The following is a 20,213-nucleotide window of genomic DNA, read 5'->3' on the forward strand; positions in this document are numbered from 1 at the left end:
AAAATATGTATCACTTTCCAACTTCTACATACACCAAAATTTGTTTTCTAATTAGAAGATGATACTTTCTTGCATTTGGTAGCCACTGTTGTGTGTACTGCAACATTTATTATTCCTATGGTCATCAAGCAAGCAGTAAGGTGGATTAAAAAAGTTGTGTCTTCTCTTCTTGTTAGTCAATATGATGCAAATAAAGCTTTTCCTTCCAGAATTAAGATTACATTTTGAATTAGGATTAAAATAAACATACTTTTTTTTCTTTTTTGTTTAATGTTGTATATGAGTGAAACTTTACATATTCAGTTTTATTTAAATGTGTAAATATGTATGGCTTGGCTCAATATCTTGTAAGAAAAGTACAACAGATGGTTGAAATTGTGTTGCAGCTTCAATCCATAAAAATGTGTGTGGTTTTACTATTTTTTAATTCTATTTTTAATACTTAGTATCTCTAAAGAGTTTAATAGTTTAATAAGAAAAGTATAATAGGTGCATTTTTCTAAACAAAATATGAGTTCTGCTGATTACTAATAATTACTAGTACTAGATGAAAGTTTATACATGTCTAAGAATTTATTTATCAATATTATATTTAATTTTAAAGTGAACCATTTGAATAATTTTGTCCTTGTTGGTGGCTTTTTCCCCTTTAATAAAATAAGCTCTTGGGGTTTTTACATAGTAAAACTTAATTGGTTTCTGTGTAAAAAATATAATTGAAGAAGCTAGTAGTAGCCGTAGTAGTTCAAAGACTGTATTTTCATGCTGAATTTTCATGTTCAAAGACTGTATTTTCATGCACCCATGGGTGCTTCTCTTACAGGTAAGGTTAGATGAAATAGCTGAACTGGCACAGCTATTCCTGTGCCAAAAGAGGCAGTCCTGCTTTCCTAGAGCACCTCGTGCCATTGCCTCTGGGTGTTGAGTCAGCCCCTTAAATTGTAAGAAAAATACCAACAATAAAAAGACAGGCTTTCCTGCCTTGGGGAGATGATACAGCCCAATGTAGGACCCAAGGAACGTTAGGACAGAAGGAAGGAGTAGGCTAGGCTAATAGTAAAAAGGGAGAGTAGAAAAGCAAACTTCACTAGGAGGAAAGCTTATAAGAAATCAAAAATATTTTTTTTTACGTACAATGACTGCTTTCAACTGAATTCTAGCTGAATTGAGAAAGGTAAGATATTACATAGTGGTAAAATAAGTTAATATTGCTACAAAATTTTATTTCATGTTCCAGAATTTTTTTCTAGCCCTCCAGACAGTGGTTCAAAAGCAACTCTTGAGAGCTGCAGTTTTATTTTAAGGCAATTCTTGATTTGGTTTTATATACTCTTTCTACACTAAGTACTGTTGGCAGCATTTTTATGTGCTTTAAAAAAATTATGTGTAAAATATGGTAGCTAAATTGTGTCCAAATATTGAAAAGTTCAATCTGTCCCAGTTGTCAACCTGAATATTTTTTAGACTTGACTAACGTGTCAGCATCAGACTTCAGGAGAATAAATCTGTGTTTTAACTCATTTCTTATATTTATATATTTAAACAAATGATGGGAGACCAAGTATTATTTCTGTACTTGACTTTTGTTTGAAATCTGATTAAGCACAATTAAAACTGTTTTGTTTAATACTGTTTTCTCATACTGAAACAAAATAATTAGTTTTAAATAGACTATTTTCACTTTAACGTACATCTCTATAGTTATAATTAATTGCATATCACATTTTTTTTTACTAAATGAAATGTTTAATTGGAATTTTGGAGTGCAGTTTCATGCCTAGAACAGCAGATGGCATAATTAAATAATCGAGTTTAACAGTTTAGCCACTGAAGTACAATATGACTTTAAGTCAAAACCAACTTTAGTTTTAAGATTATAATATATAAAATGATTAATTAAATATGCAAAATTTATTTGAAAAGCAAGCCATGGCTGTTTAAGATTGTCATATTTCCAAAGCAACCAATCTTTTAAATGTTTTAAGTGTCTGTTAGAAAATAGCCTGCTTTGTTAAAGCGTTTGAGAAAAGTAAATACCATGTTAGAAAGTAAAACCTATGGCACGTGGCCTGAATGTATTTCTTGTGTCATTTTAGGACCGCATAAAATTTTCTGTTGCTTTCACCCAGTACCCAGCAGTTTTTATTTCATAAAATTGATGTGTATTGTCTAGCAGATCTTGAATTCGACTTTTTTGTAGTACTCTATTTTTCTTGAATCGCAGTGGACCTGTAACAGAGCTGTCTGGCTATTTTATAAGCATTTTATTTAATAAAAATGGAAGACAAGGTAGGAACGAAAAATTTCTTACTGTTTTATTTCAGCCAAGGATCTCATTCAAATGGGTCTTTTGGTGCAAACTTGCTGACAATACCAAAGCAAAGATCATCTTCTCTGACATTGGCTCATCATATGGGTTCCAGACGAGGAGGTAAGGTCATGCAATTTGTATAGCTTAGTGGCAGGATGTGAAGGTAGTGCTTACTACATCATGTATTAGGATTGGGTTTTTTCATGTAAATGTAATAATAAAATAACATCAGCATGTTGCATATAATTTTAAAATATTTTATTTTTTTGCTTCTAAGAAAACTCAAAATTACAGTTCACATTAACTTTGTAGAAATCTCAGTTATTCACGTAATGCTATGAAGCTGTGACATTTTGTGATGTTCAGTATGGTTGGTACCTATTGACTCCTAAATACCTGATAGCCATCTAAGAGAAATATTTAAACAAATTTTGGAAGGAGTTGGAATAGATTTTATACTAATGCTGTCAGTGTAATAAGCTAGTAGATTCTGTAACAGCAGTGCTGAAATAATGTGCATATCAGTATTTCAGAGATTGTAGTTTATCTATTTCCCCATATTAAGTGAAAACTTGAAAACTACTTCTTTTGACATTTATGCCTATCCATTTTAGCATGATTTTAAAATGACAACCGGTCTCGTAATTTTGTTTTATAAAAGTTAAATATGCAGGTTGGATTGAGAGAGATGAATCCAGTTCTTAATTTTTTTTAAAACCAAAACCTCCCTCGTTTTCTCTGTATTACTTCCTGATGGTTTGGTTCTTTCCCTTGCACCCTTCCAAACACCAGGAAACAAGCAAACTCAGGACAGATCTGCATGGAAAAACATTTTTGCACATTCTCAATGTTTCTGAGTTCATAAAAAGCTGGGCTGCCTTCTGCACTTTTCTACTTTGAATCTTGTGGAAAACGCAGGGTGCAATGATATGCATGAAAACCTGCTGAATGTGTACATCTAAAAAGCATGAAATTAAGTAACCAACATTAGAGTATCAAACTGTTTTAGTTCTGGAAGTGAGTTTACAGGTTGCTTCTCAGCTTTCCAGATCTTTCTTTGCAGCAGTGAAGTTACATTTGCTTTCTAAATCTTCTCTCTCTGCATCTAGCAATGTAGACTTTGAAAAACCTTGTCTTTTATTGTAAATTTTATTAGGCACATGTTAAGCACAGAGTAGCCAAAGTCCAGATTTACCAGCTTGCTTTCCCAGATTTCACAGACAGAAACCTGACGTAAACCCTAGTTTACCATTTGAACAGTTATGGGGAATTTCATGGACCTAAGAAAGATGGAGTTATTTGTTGTTTGGTTGTTTTTATCTCTAATTACCCATAAGCAAACTGTAGATTGTTGTTGGGTTTTGTTTTTTTTTTTCCCCCAATGGCCTATTAGGCAGATTTAAATAGATTATTATGCCAATAAAATAAATGTACGTCACTGTCAAAAAAGGCCAGTATCTGCCCACTTTAATCCCTTGCTTCAAAAATATGATTACAACACTTTGGGTTTTTTACTTTATTTTAAAAAAATGTCTGAAGCATATTTTTTCTGTATTGCAAAACAATGAGGTAAAAGATTTTTGTCTAGGTCAGTTATCAATACTGAATTGATTTTGATGTTTTTTTTTTACCTGGAAAATTTTAAAAAAGCAATTCTGAACAGAAAGGAATATTGAAAATTTCAGCTACTGATAAAAATTCTGCCAAAGCTAAAACCAAAGACAGGTTTAGAACACATGACATAGTTTGCCCATTCAGATGTGTTGCCCAGACTGCTGCAGAGCTGTAGATCTTAAAACTTGCAATATATCTTGCTACTTTAAATGTCTTTAACAGTGTGAACTGTACAGTGTGTTTTGAAAACTTACACATTCTTTACAATTAATAAAGATTCTTGTCATTTAATTTCTGTCTTTCTGAACAATAATGTTTCTATTGTTTTCTGAACCCCATGTAATGTTTGTTTTGGAAGGTGCTTCTCCTGGCCTGAGTCCTGTGGGTTCACCTAGTCACGGATCTGTCTCCAGTGGGGCTTTCAGCAGCTGGTCACCTGTAGAATTTCCTGATACTGCTGATTTTCTTACAAAACCAAGCATTAATATACATAAGGCTCCAGGATACACATCTGGCTCTCCAGATTTTCAGCAGCAAGTTAAAACACCTCTAGCTTATATGTGTAGCAGGTACCGTAAACTCTGTTACATTTTTAGAAACTTCATATGCATTGAAAAGAATATAGTTAAAATGAAAAAATATAAAAATACCTATACATCTACAGGTATTGAAAAAAAGGCATATGATGTCATAATAATTTGTAACTATGTTATCCAGGGGAGACTAGAGAATGGTGTAGGTATGCCTTTGAATTGAAATGGCTCATCTTTGAAAGCAGCAGTTACTGTAAAGTAACAATATTTTACAGATTGTTAAAAAGGGAGGACTTCTTACCTGGGAATTGAATTCTGTGTTTCTGAATTCTTTCTAAATAATTAGCTCTACTTACTAATTCATGGAGGTCAGGCCTTGGGTAGGTGATGTTTCATTATTTTCTAAGTACAGACTAAATCTGTATGTGCCAAATTTAGGAGAAAAATACAAAGGTCATTTTGTGGAGTAACCTTCAAAAGTACGCCTTTGTAAGAAAAGTAATTAGCGGGTATTTTTCAGTACAACTCAGCAGTAGGAAGAGAAGAAAATTGCTAAATGTTGTAAATATCTTTCATGTATTCTATAAGTTGTGGACGTCAGATACTCAAGCCTGTTCCGACACCAGAACCGGAATTTGCAGAATATAAAGACAGAAAATCAGGTAGGATTTCAAAATAGACAAATATTTATATTTATTTTTTTTTTCTTTTAAGACAATTAAATTATTTTTTTTATATCTACATGAAAATTTTTCTATACTTTAAGTAACTCATATGCATATATTTTATTTTAGTTTGTGACTTAGGATAATCAAGATAATCTAAAATACTGCCTGCTTCAGAGTAAGGATTTTATAATAATTTCCACTCATAGCTTTATAGTTCTGTACTCCATATATCAAACCAATTCTCTGCCATATGAGCTAAAGTAATCACTGAACTAATTTTTACAAGTAAAAAGTTATGCTCCTAGCTTTTCTTAATCTTCAAATATGTTTGCCTAATACATTTTGTCCTTAACAAATTTTTTGTTAAATTCTAAAATAAAAATGGTTCAGAAACAAGCTATTATTTAGATTTCTGTGAAGAATCTGTATGTCAATTCAAGAATTATTAGACAGTATAATTTACAAATAAATTATTGATATAGTATTTATGTATGTATTTTCTTTAAGGTGAAATTGGAAGTGCTAGTGTAACAAAAGAATCTTTCCACCGTACAGAGAAGAAAAAAGATGAAAGGAAGGAAATGATCGATCAAACACAAAATAATCTGCTTGTAAGCATGTAATTGCAAAAAACCAGTTGCAATAGCTTTTATCAATGCAGTATTTCTTTATCATTTCTAACAAGATGTAAAGAGGTCTTTGCATTGCTAAGAGTTGTAATCCCTAAAGGGAAATGGTGCATCGTTGGAATTCAAAATTCCATTTAACAATTGTGTATTTTCAGCTTGCATAAATTTCACTAGCAAATGACAAGAAAGATGGTGATTATAATAATTTTTATGTTGATCAAAATTCATTTCTGTACTTTTAATGTTGATAGTATGCTCAAACACTGATTAACTAGTATTTTCTTTTGGCAGTTTATGGCAGTTTCAGTGAGACTTCCAAATGAATGTTCATGCAGGAAGACAAATGTTTGAAGCTTTACTAACATTTTTGGGATTATATATCATTTTTTGTAAAGCTTGTTCAATTAATGACCTGTTAAAACCCAATAAGTGTTTTGTTAGCCTATGCATATTTTTGCTTTGTTTTATTAACTTATCTCATTTAAAAGAATTAAGAATGAAAATTTAGCACCATCTCAGAAAGCCCTGGAATCTGCTGCCTCAAAATATAAAATGTTTAGCCCTTAACTGTCCCATTTGTACTATTGATTTATGATTTTCTCATAGCAGGAGTTAGAGCACCATTCAATAAGTTCAATAATGATTTATCATTTTCATGGCTTTTTTTGCCAATACAACTGTCAAATTAGTTTTCGTTGTTATTTTAGAGAAGATAAAGTATCTTACTCTCACACAGGGGGAGCAGAGTCCTACATTAGAAAAGTTATTAGACCACGATTCACTAATAGAGAAGATGAGCAACTGGAATTTCCAAATTTTTGACCTTGTTCAAGAAATGGGAGACCAGTCTGGAAGGATCCTTAGCGAGGTTTGTTGTCTTTTACTATATGAGGGAGGGTGTATAAAGCTGTTTTGCTTATGTATATTATTTAAACCGTGAAGAAGTTCTGCAGTCAACATATACATATGAATGCTAACTTGAAAAGTAGAAATATAATTTCTCATGTATTCCATTTCATTGTAAAACATAAAAAGTGATTTATCTATAGACAACTGGCTCCAAATTTTCTGAAATTTATTCTCAATGTAAAAATAGGTTCGCTTCACACTTCTTAGGTTTTGCGGTAATATGCCATTTCCTATGAAAAATTGTCTCCTGCTTTCAGAATTACTACCTTGTTTGTCAACTATATCTTTTTTCTTTATTTCAGTAAAATATTTCTGCCAGAGCTACACCTGTGGGGGAAGAGAAGTGATCTTTTAGGCAGTCTTTTGCCTCTTGATCCTACAAACAATGGGATTTTTTTTCCATGCTGCTTTCTGCATGTAGTATCCCTTTTATCTCTTTCTGAATTACTACTAAGCTCTTTCATGCAGTTTCATGTTGTGCTGAAGCCAATCTACTGGCAGGTGCAAAAAGTGTGATCCTGTTTGCTCTTCCCAGCCTCTCCCATTCATCAGTGTCATCTGGAAGCTTCTGTCTCTTTCTTTATGCTGGATTTAGCAACCAGGGAACTATAGCATGAGTTGGATTTGCTTCTGATCTGATCACAAACTATTTTGATTGGCAATATCTGGAGTAGAATGCATGTTACTCCTGTTCAGGGGTGATGTTAGGAACAGTCAGCTAGAGGGAAGGAAACAGGTCAGAAGCACTCAGGTGCAGCTGGAATCATAGTCCTGCACCTGGACTGGAGACAGGAAAAAAAATAATAGGGATAATTTAATTTTTATCATTAGACACTATCTTTTCTTTCATAATATAGAATATTCTGGGTATTGTTTTAAATCTTTAGTTAATCTTGTTTGATCAATTTTTCAGGTCTTTTGTCACCTCAGTTAGTGACAACTGTTAATGTACAGACCAGAATGCCAAAATGCACTTCTGAGTGGTGTCCTTGCTGTAGTATATACTACTGTTCTGTGAGCCACGTTAGCTTGTGTTTCCTTTGTGTGCAATCTAGGGGATAGTTCAAACCTGTAAGTACTTCAGCGTGCAGGTTTCTACTGAACTCTACCAGAATTTCTGTATCAGTTCTTCCTGATATTGTATCTGTGTGTACTACTTGTCCTTCTCCTCCTCCTGCCCCAGTCCTTTTGTCCGTTGTGCTGTAAGCATCTGATACATATCTTCCTTAAGAGCCAGTTAAAAACTGTATTTTATGATGTCCAGCTGTAAGGTTCTCAGATTAGGTATGTGTACGGGGAGTGGTTGGGACGAGTGGAAGGAGGGATGTCCCCTCATTTTGCTCCCGTGTTCCTCTGAGCACCTCCCACACTTCACAACTTACTCCTCCTCTCAAGTTTCTGGGAAAGAAGTGATAAAAATGAGTAGCAGTGACTTGTTTTGAAAAGCTTTCTTAATTTTTGCGGTTCTGGGGGGGATTAGGTCTTTGTAGTCACTAAGTTCTACTGGTAAACCATAGTATATTTGCACAGGATATACATGTGTGGGTGTCCTGACTACATTTTGGAAATATTTTTTTCTTTTACCAGCTGGCATTGTTAAAAGGAGCTAAGTCAAGTCATAATGAATAAAACAAATAGGATTTATCTGCCAGAGTCTCAAAAATAAATACAGTGTTGGGTTTTGGTTTTTTTTTTTACATTAATGGCTCTGCTACTATAGTTAAATAATTTGAACTTTTGAATCATAGAATCATAGAATGGTTAGACTTGGAAGGGACCTTAGAGATCATCTGGTTCTAACCCCCCCAATGCCATGAGCAGGGACACCTTCCACAACACCAGGTGCTCAAATGATAAGAAGTAAGATTAAGGAGTAAGAACATATATTTTTTATTTTGGAGTCACTAATGGAATAAAACATGAGTTCTTTAACATTATGAAAGTTTTGGAGAATATTATTAAAAATAATCAGTTGTGAATAGAATTTATCAGTAAAGAAATAAAAGCTTTATTATTCTGTGTTTGACAAGATGATAAAAATCCACATTTTTGTGCTAAAAAATCGTTAAACATTTCTACGATGATAGTTTTCAGATAATCTTTAATAGAATTTGGGTAATTTCTACCTCTTGGCAGCAAATAAAATGTTAAAAACAGGGATGATTTTAAAATTGAAAAAAAACAGAAAATGCTTAGGTACATTTTTCAGACTAAAATTCATTTTAATATGTATTTAGGTAACTTATACCTTGTTTCAAGACACTGGTTTGTTTGAAATTTTCAAAATCCCAACTCAAGAATTCATGAATTACTTCCGTGCACTAGAAAATGGCTACCGAGATATTCCCTGTAAGTACTATCCAATTACATATGTTTTTCTTTTTTATTAGTGTATCTCCTTTAATGTGTGTATTAGTTTAATGTTTAATAGAGGTATACAATGTTTGAACTTAGTAACTATTTTTAATGAATACGTTTGTCAGAATTTAGAACTGATTTAATGAATTGCAACAAAGAATTAGTGAACTCCAAAACTGAATTTGTTAATATGTAAGGTGAATATAATCTTAAAAAAATTTTGAATGAGTAGTTGAATCAAACATTCTGAAGTCAATGCGAGAATATTTGTTGATTTAATAGAAATTTGTTTTAGGCCCATCATAGAATAATAAGAAATTACAGAATTTGGCAGTAAGTATTCATCTTGCTGTTTAGGGCAGTCAAATTTATTGGAAAACAAAACAAAACAAGACACCAGCCCCCACCTGCCTCTTCCCATCCACCCCCATCCACCTCCCTCCCTTCCTTCACCGTCATCAAAATCTACCCTAGAGTAAATTTGACACGTTACATTTCTTTTTTTCTTTTTGCTCCTTTTGATTATGTTTCAGATAATATTTTTGATTCTATTTTGATAATTTTCAGATCACAATCGTATCCATGCCACAGATGTTCTTCATGCAGTATGGTATCTGACAACACGGCCAGTTCCTGGATTTCAGCAAATGCATATCGAGCATATAATGGAAAGTGATATGGGTGTGTATTCCTATTATTTTATTTTTTTCTTTTGCTGTAAGAATGTTTCTTACGAAACTACAATAGGTAAAGCAAATTACTCTGGAAGAAACCATCTAACTACTATGGGAAGTTCCATTCAAATACGAGGGAAAACTTCTTTATGGTGAACATCTAATTACTATGGGAAGTTCCATTCAAATACGAGGGAAAACTTCTTTATGGTGAGGGCGCCAGAGCCCTGGAAGAGGCTGCCCAGGGAGGTCATGGAGTCCCCTTCTCTGGAGATCTTCAAGACCCACCTTGATGCAGTCCTGGGTGATGTGCTCTGGGAAATCCTCCTTTAGAAGGGGAGTTGGACCAGATGACCTCTATGGTCCCTTCCAACTCTGACAATTCCATGATTAATACACACCTTATAGAAATATCAAGCAGTCGATTTTTAGAAAAAATATTAGATGTGTAGTGTTTAGTTTGTTAGCCAAGAACACAGGTTCACTTAATAAAGTTTCTATGCTAAATTAAACCTCTGTATACTGCTATAGTCAGCGTATTGAAATCCATTAAAGTAATATTTCTTAACTTTATTGGGAAATTAAGTAGATCAAAGAAAAAAATACCAAAGTCAAAGTGTTTAACTTAATTGAAGACCTCAATGGTTTTAGTATAAAAATGGGTGTTGCAGAATTCTGTATTAGATGCAGACATTCAGGCACTGAACTGACTATGCTAACAATAACTGCATAAGAGCATCCCTGAAAGAGAAATAAAGACTTCAAATTCAAATTTTGTATGACATTATTTGTAATGAAACTGGCTTTTGTGTTGTCTGTGACTTCATGGAATTAACTTTTAAATTTACAGTTATAGGTTGTACTAAAATACATACTGTAAGCAAAGTATAATTATTCTAAATATCCACTTTCATACTAAAATATATGTATTTAAGAAAAATAAAATGGGGAAATTAATCACTCTCTAAGAACTGTTCTGTATGTGCAGTAAAAAAATTCCAACAGCCCAAGGGCTGTAATTTTAAGTAATTTGGGAACTGTATTAAACATTATACAGTATATGTTATTTCTTCCTTACTAATTAGCCCCTCTGCTGTCACCTTTCTCCTTTTCCAAGTTTGTCCATACCCACTGATTGCACCCTATTGCGTTTTCTTTCTCTAAGTATTAAAAGGGTTGGGACTGGAGACTCGACTGGAGGAAAGAAAAATGATAAGAATTGTTTTGTTTCCCTTAAGAGAAAAGTAAAATTAAAATAAGAAATTATAGTCTCATTGCTTTGGAACTCCTCCAGTATAAATGTTACTAGGATTTTTAATCCTCAGTTATTCTACTAAGGCAAAAGAGACCCTTTTTATTATGCAGTGACGAAATAAATACTGTTACTTTTTGCTTTTTTTTGTTTGTTTGTGGTAGTTTGTTTGTTTGTTTTGTTTTGTTTTTTACTAAGTTGTGACTTTGTCTAGGGGAAAGAGAAGAATAAAACTGTGAATCTCCTTATCATGCCAATATTTCTAACTTAGTGGGTTTAGTTCCTTTTGCAGTAGTTTTTACTCTCCCCCAAGCTTTTCCTATAGGTCTGCGCGTTCAAGAAATAGGCAAATTATAGAAATACTAAGGGTGTTGCTGATTGATTCTTTCTTGGCCTTATTGGGGCCTTCCATGGAACAAATACCTACAAATGCATTTTAATAATTAAAAGCTTAGATTGTTATGGTTGCTTTCTAATCTAAATGACAACTTTACTGCAATCAAGAGACATAGACTAGATGGCCAGTGTCCCTTGTCCCACTATATTGCTTTCTGTGCCTGATGAAACATTCCTCTGAACCAGCCTTCTTTCAACTTTTCTTAAAAATTACTGGTTTATCTATAAACAATAGCATAACTTTTTATTTAAAGTATAGCTCTTTCTTTGCTAGTTATTCTGCTCCGCAATTACAAGGATTATGTTCACAATAGTATCTGGCTGAGTCATTTAAAATGTATGAAAAATATGAATGCAATAATGTTCTAAAAATACTTTATTTTTTCGTATTTTCAATTTTCTTAGATGAAGCTAGTGGCATTGCCCCTGTTCGAGTCAGCTGCTTTCGTATTTTCAATTTTCTTAGATGAAGCTAGTGGCATTGCCCCTGTTCGAGTCAGCTATACTTCTTCAAAAAGTTGTTCTATTGCTGATGATAGCTATGGTTGTCTGGCATCAAACATTCCTGCTTTGGAGTTGATGGCTTTATATGTAGCAGCTGCCATGCATGATTATGATCATCCTGGTCGTACAAATGCTTTTCTAGTCGCTACCAATGCACCTCAGGTAAGAGATTCTTTAACCAGAAAATTATTTGTCTCTATCTGCAATCAAAATAATGAAACTTTTCTTCTTCTGTATCCCTGCTGTAGTCTGTTTGGGATCCATTTGCCCGATTTAAGAAACTGGGAAATGAATTTGTAGTTAAGTTGTGTAATATCCCCCCCCGGCCCCCGATAAATTCCAATGTGTTTTGTACATATTGGTTGTGTATGTGTGTAAAAATAATTTTCAATTTATAAAATTGAAAATAATAACATAAATCAATGCAGGCGAGAGTAAAATTATTTCATAGAGAACTGGTCCTAGAATTGTCTAAGTAGCTAATTCATGGATATCTTAAACTTTGGGGGTCCTCTGAAATCACAGTGGTGTCTGCAATTACCGCAAAAACACAGGTTCCTCTAACAGTCCAATTAACTACATCACCTAATCTCTGTATATCTAATTAGTCCTTTATGGCAAATAGCCTTTACCTTTAAGGGAGGGTGAGTAAAATAAGCAGAAATTAGCAAGGAATCCTTACTCTTATCTCCCACTTTCAACTTTATTGTTAGAAAGTAGAAAGAAAGGAGATGCTATGCTCTTCAGGGTCTAAAAGGCAAAGACAAAAGAGGTGAAGGAGATTAAAGCTAAACAAAACAGCAGATAGGAAAAAGAAGGGGAGGCAAGAAAGAATTGGAAGGAAAAGCACTGAAGAAAAGATGCCTAAACTGCGTGGTGAAATATTTCTATCTAAAGAGCGGAATATTATCTGGGAAAGAATATTTACGATGGCTTTTGGATCTCTCTTAATAAACTAGAGACAAGAAACTTCATAGTAACATCATCTGCAACAACCATAATAACAATAGTAAATCAGAAACCAATTCAACTTGCCACGAGATGGAGACTTTCCAAGATGTAGACAGTTATGTGTTTCTGCTGCAAACAGTACACAAAGAAGGGTGAAAAAAACCAATGCAGACATTCATCTCCAGTTTTCAAAAATAATCACATTCATTTTGTTAATAATATCTTCCTTTCCTCAAAACATAAAGATCATTTTTGCAGGTTTCCGAATTTTTTTTTTCAGGTTGTATTTAATATTCAATTAAATATTTTCTAGGATGTTTTGTATAAACACAGGAGTTGTGAGTAAAATCTACTACTGTTTAATATTTTAATTAACTCATTTGCATTTAAAAATGTATTCATCAACATTAAACATAGCACATTGAAACCTAGTGATACTCCACACCATTTTGCATTAACGATGGTTCTTAGATGCTTTGGAGTTCTTGTCATGATTTTTTAAAATTTTATTTTATTTTTTAAACAATACTGGAATTAAGAGGAATTAAAAGCATATACTTAGCTCTGAGGCTTTTGTTGGTTGGTTTTTGGTTTTGGTTTGCATTATTGTTGTTGTTTCATGTCAGTGTTCATACTCCACACATACTGCCAGGAGAGCAAAGTCTGTGTTTTAAGTGGTTTGTGTATGTGTGGCTACAGTGTGAATGTAGATGTCACTAAGGCATAATTTAGGACTTTTAAAGAAAGAAAAAACTTTGCTAATTGTTTTGTTTGTTTTCTTCTCATCTGCCTTTTTTGTTCCATTTTAACCCTCAAAACTAGAAGGCAAATCATCATTTCCAATAGTTGTTTTGTGGGTTTTTTTCAAAGACTTGTTTCTGACTAGCCCTTAAGCTTCAGAATATTTAATTATAAATTTAAATCTTTACTCTGTCATTTATGATTCTCTGGTGGGTTTTTTGTGGTTTTTGTTTGTTTGTTTTTTTGTAGGCTGTTCTCTACAATGACAGATCAGTCTTAGAAAATCACCATGCTGCTTCTGCCTGGAATCTTTTCTTATCACAACCAGAATACAATTTTTTATCAAATCTTGATCACGTAGAATTCAAGCGTTTTCGTTTCTTAGTGATTGAAGCAATCCTTGCCACAGATCTCAAGAAGCATTTTGATTTCCTTGCAGAATTTAATGCCAAGGTTTGTTACATCTTGGTGTCTGTGCTGTGATAAACTGATGTTAGTGTTGCTACTCAGTTGTTTTTAATACTGCATTTAAACTTGCATTTAAAGTTTCATATTATTTAAATTTAAATTACTAAAAAATGCAAATACAGTATTTCCTTTTTACAAACCAATTCTAGATTATTTTGTAGATTGCCTAATAAACCTAGCAGATGTGACATGGTGGCTCACAGGAGACCTCAGTCCTGTCTCATGTGTCCATCTTCTGAAAGATAGTAAATGCCTTTTTTTTTTAACTATGTAAGACAGAAAATTATATAGAAAAATTATTTCAAGTATCTTGTTAAAAGCCTGAAAAAAATAACATAATTTTTAACATTATTTTTAAAACTGTATGTGCTCAACTAAGGTCAATGATATCAACAGTCATGGTATAGAATGGAGCAATGAAAACGATCGCCTGCTGGCCTGTCAAATATGCATCAAACTGGCAGATATTAACGGCCCAGCAAAAGTTAGAGAGCTACATCTGAAATGGACAGAAGGCATTGTTAATGAATTTTATGAACAGGTGCGTATGGAGAGTGTCATTTACTCTTTTTTTTTTTGATGACAGGCAGATGATCAATTCTTTGCGTTACCAAATGTATACCTAAACTAGACATTTTTCCTTGTGTTAAATTTGCAGGTAGAGAATTTCCATCTTCTCTTTCTGAGTACTGAAAATGTATTTTTATAGGTAGCATACTAACATAGAATCATAGAATCATAGAATTGCCCAGGCCGGAAGGGACCTCCAAAGGTCATCTAGTCCGACCCCCCCGCAGTCAGCAGGGACACCCCCAACTAGACCAGGTTGCCCAGGGCCTCGTCGAGCCTCTCCTTGAATATCTCCAGGGATGGGGCCTCAACCACCTCCCTGGGCAACCTGTTCCAGTGCTCCACCACCCTCACAGTGAAGAACCCTCTCCTCATCTCCAGTCTAAATCTGTTCCCCTCCAGCTTGAAGCCATTGCCCCTCGTCCTGTCACTGCAGGCCTTTCTAAACAGGTTCTCCCCAGCCTTCCTGTAGCCCCTTCAGGTACTGGAAGGCTGCTATTAGGTCTCCCCGGAGCCTCCTCTTCTCCAGGCTGAACAACCCCAGCTCCCTCAGCCTGTCCTTGTAGCAGAGGTGCTCCATCCCCCTGATCATCCTTGTGGCCCTCCTCTGGACCCTCTCCATCAGGTCCATGTCCTTCTTATATTGAGGGCTCCAGACCTGCACACAATACTCCAGGTGAGGTCTCACCAGAGCAGAGTAAAGTGGCAGAATCCCCTCTCTGGACCTGCTGGCAACGCATCTTTTGATGCAGCCCAGGATGGGATTGGCCTTCTGGGCTGCAGCTGCCCACTGCCTGCTCATGTCCAGCTTCTCCTCCACCAGCACCCCCAAGTCCCTTTCCTCAGGGCTGCTTTCCAATACCTCACCCCCAGTTTGTATTGGTGGCGAGGATTGTTCTGGCCCAGGTGCAGAACCTTGCATTTGCTCTTGTTGAACCTCATGAGGTTCACCTGGGCCCACCTCTCCAGCCTGTCCAGGTCCTTTTGGATGACATCCCGTCCCTCTGGTGTCTCGACAACATCCTCTTTTACTTCCTATCAGTTGTGTTAGAAGCTTGAAAACAAGCTCACTGCCAGTGTTGTCCATTTTTCAGATATTAGGTGGGGGGCTTGGGGCCTTTTTTTCTTATGATCATATTGATAAACCAAAATAAATACTTCTGCTTTGGGAAGTTAAGTTCACTGGAATGTTTCTAGGTCAAAGAATATGGATAGAATACACAACACTGGAAATATATATTCAGCTAACTCTTAATGCAAGGACAGAAGAGATTTCAAAACTTTCAAGTTTATGTATATAAAATACAGATTAGTAACTAACAGCATTTAAATGTAAGTAAGATTTTTACAGTGGAACTTTCTTAAGTGGAAAAAAGTCTGAAAATTTGTTGCCTGTTTTTTCATTTACAACTTCTGTAAGTACCCTGAAATACATTCTACATTTCTATTCTGTTGTTTTTCTGTAGTCAATTTTGTGAGGAGTTAAATATTTATGATGCAACAACCAAGGATTGAAAAATATTTTTCAAACAAGGAAGATAAAAGTAAACAACAAAATCACTTGGGAGATTGAAACAATAGCAATAATAATCCGAAGTGCTTACACTTACTGTAAGATCTTAGTAAGTTTCTCCCTTAGGAAAAACTTTTTCTTAAAACAATCAGGTCCACAGATGTGCTGAGATAAATTATTATAAATTATTAAATTATTATAACTCAGTTGCATATGAGCAACTGTTCAATTTTTTTTCTTCTTCAATTTATAAAATGGGGTAAAAAAAACCCCAAACTACACCACTTTATTCTGGATGTTATAGTTCATTTCATTCCATGACCTTTGGGGGAAAGTCGTTAATCAGACTACTTTCCCATTTTCTCTGTTGATCAGCCCAGCAATTGAAGTCAAATCTCTGCCTGCCGTGAAGCTGTCCTGTAAAGGCAGAGGAATAGGAGCTGCAGTAGAACTAGGTCTCCATCCATGCACAAGGATATCACACAGCAACGCTGAAAGGAGTATTATGGGCTATGCAAGTCTGAGACATGTATCTTTATTTTAAATTGGCCTAACTACATTTTAATTCACATAGCCTATACTATTAAGCTGAAAGGAGTATTATGGGCTATGCAACTCTGAGACATTATGTATCTTCATTTTAAATTGGCCTAATTACATTTTAATTCACATAGCCTATACTATTATTGCTCCTAGTAAAAAAGATACAATCCATGTGATATTTACCTAGTTCCTTAAAATTAATCTAAAAATTGCAAGTTAATGTTGTGAGAAGTTTTGATAATTTTTTTCATTTGTTTTTCAGGGTGATGAAGAAGCAAGTCTTGGATTACCGATAAGCCCCTTCATGGATCGTTCTTCTCCACAGCTTGCAAAACTGCAAGAATCTTTCATAACTCACATAGTTGGCCCCCTTTGTAATTCCTATAATGCAGCTGGATTGCTTCCAGGAGAATGGGTTGATGAAGAGGAGGAGGATGCAGAAAGTACTGAAGATGACGATGGAGCACAGTTAGAGAGTGATGATGAAGAAATGGAAGACGATCTTATTTTAAGTAAGTTTCTATATTTCCATTGGCGTATATAGTTGTCATTTAAAAGGTTCAGACATAGCAATGGTGGTTGAAATTGTGTAGTAGAAATATTGCAGATTTTGCAGTTATGCTGCTTCATAAATTTTACTCTTTTAATAAAATTTTTGTTCATACCAGGAGATTTGCAATTTGAAACAGAAACTCATTGTTATCCTTTGCCATGTCACTATTTAAATATTCTGATTAAGCATCCATATTTTTTGCTCAAATTTGCATCTCTTACAACATGCCATTGGTTTTGTATGTGTAAAATGTAATTACTTTGAATCTCAACCAATCAAATATGCTTATAATTTTACAGAAGCTCAAAGAAAAAAAGGTAGACGAATATTTTGCCAGCTAATACACCATCTCAGTGAAAATCACAAAATATGGAAGAAAATGATTGAAGAGGAAGAAAAAAATAAAGCTGAAGGAGCTAAACTGCTGACTGAGATCTCATCCTTACCTCAAGCAGATGAAATTCAGGTTATTGAGGAAGCTGATGAAGAAGATGAGCGACCAATAGGAGAAGACAAGATATGCTAAGAAAACTTCAGTGCCCAGTATGATGATTGCCTATTTTTTTTCCACTGTGCTGACTTTTGCCTGACACAGTTCACATAAAATTGAAAGGCCTTAATACTGTGAGAGGATTCTTTCTGCTCTAGTGGAATCCCACTCCTATGCACTTTCACCACACAGAAGATGAAACTTTATTCAAAGATTTGAGTATTGTATACCCTGATGCAAAGTTCTTTATGCCTTAGTTGGTATAAAATATTCTGATATAATGCTGCCTTGCTGAATATGGAACTCTTCTTTTCCTTGAGGTACCTGCAATTTTTAAAAAAAAAACATTCAGTGACTTCAGTTACCAAAGCGGCAAGAACTTTTGCTAACAAGGAAATGTGGGATGAATCCTAATATTGTCTTGAGTTCTTTATTTCATGTTATTTTTGAACATGAATAAGAAAAAGTCTGTGCCTATATGAAAACTATGTTACTGTTGCAGTGCAAGCCTGTTGTGGGGTGTCTACTTAGTGCAGTAGTGTGCTTAATGTAGCCATCTCAGAGCAACTGTTCAAGAACTGTGACATAAATGCTGAATTCTGATATTTGTGGTTTAAAAAAAGAAAAAAAAAATCCAGGTGCATCTATTTCTGATGCTTTTTATTATTGTGCATAATCTAATGTTTTATTTTTGCAGAAAATATTCAGGTTTGCAGTGGGTGTTCATGGTAATTCATTGAGTACAAGGCCATTATGGTCTTTCGCCTTGCTGTTTTATGGTAGATCATTAAAAACCTATTCATCTACTTAAATTATTAAGAAATCTTATTCTTTTAGTCATAATGCTATGTGTCCTGCCCTTACTCAGGTTCCTGTTTAAAAAAAAGTCAACCACAACATAGATTTTTATCTTATACCAATTTCAGGTATTAAATTTTGAGGAAATAAGATCGTATTTCATTTATTCTTTGTATGTAAAATTTTAGGACAATTAAAGAGTTAAAAAAAAGAGAAAAAGACATGAACTACTGTTTCAAAATGGTAGTATATTTGAATGTGCCCCACAACTTTTCTTCCATATAGCTTATATTACCTTCAAGTTTGATGTTCATCCTGAAGAATACATATGGAAAGCAAAATGTGAGAACTTCGTGTAAAGCCTAATAGTAAGATGAATATCACCATACTATATTGCATTTTTAGATTGTTGGGTTTTTAAATAAGAAATTTAGACATTCCACACAAATATATTTTTAGGAACACTACCATTGTAGGTCTAACTGAAAAAAAAAAAAAAAGACCATAAATTTGGCTACAGGTATGTAATCTAGTTTTAAAAGTCCACTTTTTAGTACTAAACATTTATATGCTGTGCAGTTGAATTGAATAAAAACAAATGCACACATGTGCAAGTTGCTAAATGTATCTTTGCATATTTGTGTTTACATTTACATCAGTTGACTTTGAAAAAAGTTAACATTCCTTAGATAACCTTGTGTAAATTGTATTGCACTATTTTACACAAACAGATTTTTATTTTTGCTCTTTGGCCAGTTTAAATAACTGAAAGGAATTCTTTTTATATTTTCGACCAATAAGCTTTTTGTTGATCCATTTAGAAGACCACTGAGAAATGCTTTTGCTATTTTATATATTCAGTGCCAAATCCCCCTTTGCTGCCATTTTTACTATCACTGCATATTTTTTTTTGTAATATGAGCAGTGTTAAAAACAGATATTTCATCATTAATAAAATGTTGCACTGTTGAAGCTGGCACTTAGTGATCATTCACTTGTATTTTACATTTCTTGTCCATATATTGTCCCAACAGATCATTTGAAGACTACAGAAGTTATGCTTGTTTCATTATGCTGCATTCTCAGCATTTTGTGTTTAGCCTATGTGTTTGTATGCAAAAGAATCACTTTAATGCTGTTTAGTTTGATTTTTGCTTTGACTTAAAAATACAAATGAGCTTGTATAAAGTTACTGTAATATTATTTTATGTTACAGTTTTCCATTCAGTTTCCTTTAAAAAATTATTATTAAAAATTAATATAAAGAAAGCATAAGAAGGTAAAAATAACATTTTATCTTTTACTAAGGCATTGGCAGCATTTACATCTGGTGACAACATTGCCAGCAACTTTTTTATCTCAGGTTTCCCTTAAATTCTTTAGAAATACTGAAACATTTTTTTAATTTGGAAGCAAGTAACAGGCCTCAGTATTTAATAAACTATAATGCCAATATGTATTACCAATCAGATATTTTCAAGTTACTATAGCTTGCTTCTAAGATATGTTTTATTATTAATGTATTCAGAAGCCATCTTAAAATGTCTGTTATTTATGTACACATAATATGTGACATTGTTACTCTAAGAGCAAGGGTAAAAGAATGTACAAGCATCATCAAAGGTTGGCTCAGGGCATGTTTGAAGAATTGGATGTAACTGTAATTGAAGGTGTCTTAATCTTTCAAACACAGTGTTGGAGAGTCATTTGAATGTTGATCGACCTGTTGTCAATGACA

General features: G+C 34.0%; 1 protein-coding gene across 1 annotated transcript in view; it reads left to right on the forward strand.

Moving 5' to 3' along the window:
- PDE3B (phosphodiesterase 3B) overlaps nt 1-19,447 on the forward strand; it is a 128,217-nt gene extending 108,770 nt beyond the window's left edge. The window contains exons 10-19 of the mRNA XM_014954836.1: nt 3,303-3,340; nt 4,479-4,494; nt 6,526-6,623; nt 8,902-9,013; nt 9,590-9,703; nt 11,811-12,010; nt 13,790-13,993; nt 14,388-14,549; nt 16,897-17,146; nt 17,487-19,447. Coding sequence (XP_014810322.1) covers nt 3,303-3,340; nt 4,479-4,494; nt 6,526-6,623; nt 8,902-9,013; nt 9,590-9,703; nt 11,811-12,010; nt 13,790-13,993; nt 14,388-14,549; nt 16,897-17,146; nt 17,487-17,713 — 1,421 coding nt within the window. The 3' untranslated portion in view covers nt 17,714-19,447. The remainder of the gene's footprint in view (nt 1-3,302; nt 3,341-4,478; nt 4,495-6,525; nt 6,624-8,901; nt 9,014-9,589; nt 9,704-11,810; nt 12,011-13,789; nt 13,994-14,387; nt 14,550-16,896; nt 17,147-17,486) is intronic.
- Nucleotides 19,448-20,213: the final 766 nt, after the last annotated feature.

Source organism: Calidris pugnax, unplaced genomic scaffold, assembly GCF_001431845.1.
Source record: "Calidris pugnax isolate Ruff unplaced genomic scaffold, ASM143184v1 scaffold186, whole genome shotgun sequence".
Taxonomy (NCBI): Eukaryota; Metazoa; Chordata; class Aves; order Charadriiformes; family Scolopacidae; genus Calidris; species Calidris pugnax.